The sequence below is a fragment of the Myotis davidii genome, unplaced genomic scaffold (assembly GCF_000327345.1).
Source record: "Myotis davidii unplaced genomic scaffold, ASM32734v1 scaffold207, whole genome shotgun sequence".
In the NCBI taxonomy this organism is placed as follows: Eukaryota; Metazoa; Chordata; class Mammalia; order Chiroptera; family Vespertilionidae; genus Myotis; species Myotis davidii.
In genome coordinates, this window is record NW_006298349.1 from 1,322,621 (window position 1) to 1,323,568 (window position 948).

Genomic DNA, 948 nt, shown 5'->3' on the forward strand with positions numbered 1-948 from the left:
CTGCAGGCCAGGTCCAGGGGGCAGGTGGGCAGGGGCCGGCCCAGCGCCCGGAGGGCCAGCTGCAGCTGCTGGGAGGCCTGGGCGCAGTCCCCCTGGGAATAAGGTTTCCCGGTGAAGCCAGGTCAGAGTGCCCTGAGCACGACGTCCCTCCAGCTCTGAAGGTCCCCCGAGCTGGGGTCCCCACAGCGCTGAGCTGGGCCCGGGGGTCAGGGGGAGACTGAGCAGCTGACAAGAGCGGAGAGGACAAGGTGGGTTCCTGGCCCGCCCGGAGGGCAGGGAGGAGCGGGTGATGCCAGTGCCCACCCCGTTCCGGGCTGCCCTTACCCTGGCCAGGTCCAGGTCCGCCTGCTTGCGGTGCCTCCAGAAGTGCACGGCGGGGCCCGAGTGGGGCCGCGTGACTGGCTCTCCATAGACAAAGAGAAGCGCCAAGGAGCCCAGTGCCAGCAGCCCGTTAGTCAGCCAGACCAGTGGGGGCAGCAGTCGCGGCGCCCAGCCAGGGCCCTCTGCGGGCAGACAGAGGCTGGGGGCAGAGCTCCCAAGGCATGCAGAGCCCAAGCCCACAGGCCTGGAGTCTGCATCCCCAGGGTCTCCCCCCTGCACCCCCTGCGAAGACACCCATGCTAGCCTGTCCTACCTCTGTCCTCAGTGCCCAGCACGCTGCGCCCAGAGCCCTGGTGGGTGCTGGTGGCATCCAAGGGGCCAGGGAGAGCCCAGCTGCCCAGCAGGGAGGCCAAAGGGTTGCAGGAGAGACAGAGGAAGAGGAGCACACACAGGGCCAGGCGGGAACGGTCCAGCAGGCCAGGGCTGTGGGCGGGCGGCGGCGGCTCCGGCTTCGCCTGGGGGGCGGGCAGGGTGAGGACCGCGGAGGGTCTGGGGAGCGTGGCTGGGGCAGGAGGGACAGTGCTCTTCCCACCCTCACTGGGGGGCCCCCCGTGCCCGGGCCTCAGG

General features: G+C 71.0%; 1 protein-coding gene across 1 annotated transcript in view; it reads right to left on the reverse strand.

The window, feature by feature from the left end:
* Positions 1-948, reverse strand: part of SREBF1 (sterol regulatory element binding transcription factor 1) — a 14,071-nt gene that overhangs the window by 4,987 nt on the left and 8,136 nt on the right. The window contains exons 9-11 of the mRNA XM_015570618.1: positions 635-836; positions 325-503; positions 9-92 (exon numbers count right to left, since the gene is read on the reverse strand). Of these exons, the coding sequence (XP_015426104.1) occupies positions 9-92; positions 325-503; positions 635-836 (465 nt within the window). The remainder of the gene's footprint in view (positions 1-8; positions 93-324; positions 504-634; positions 837-948) is intronic.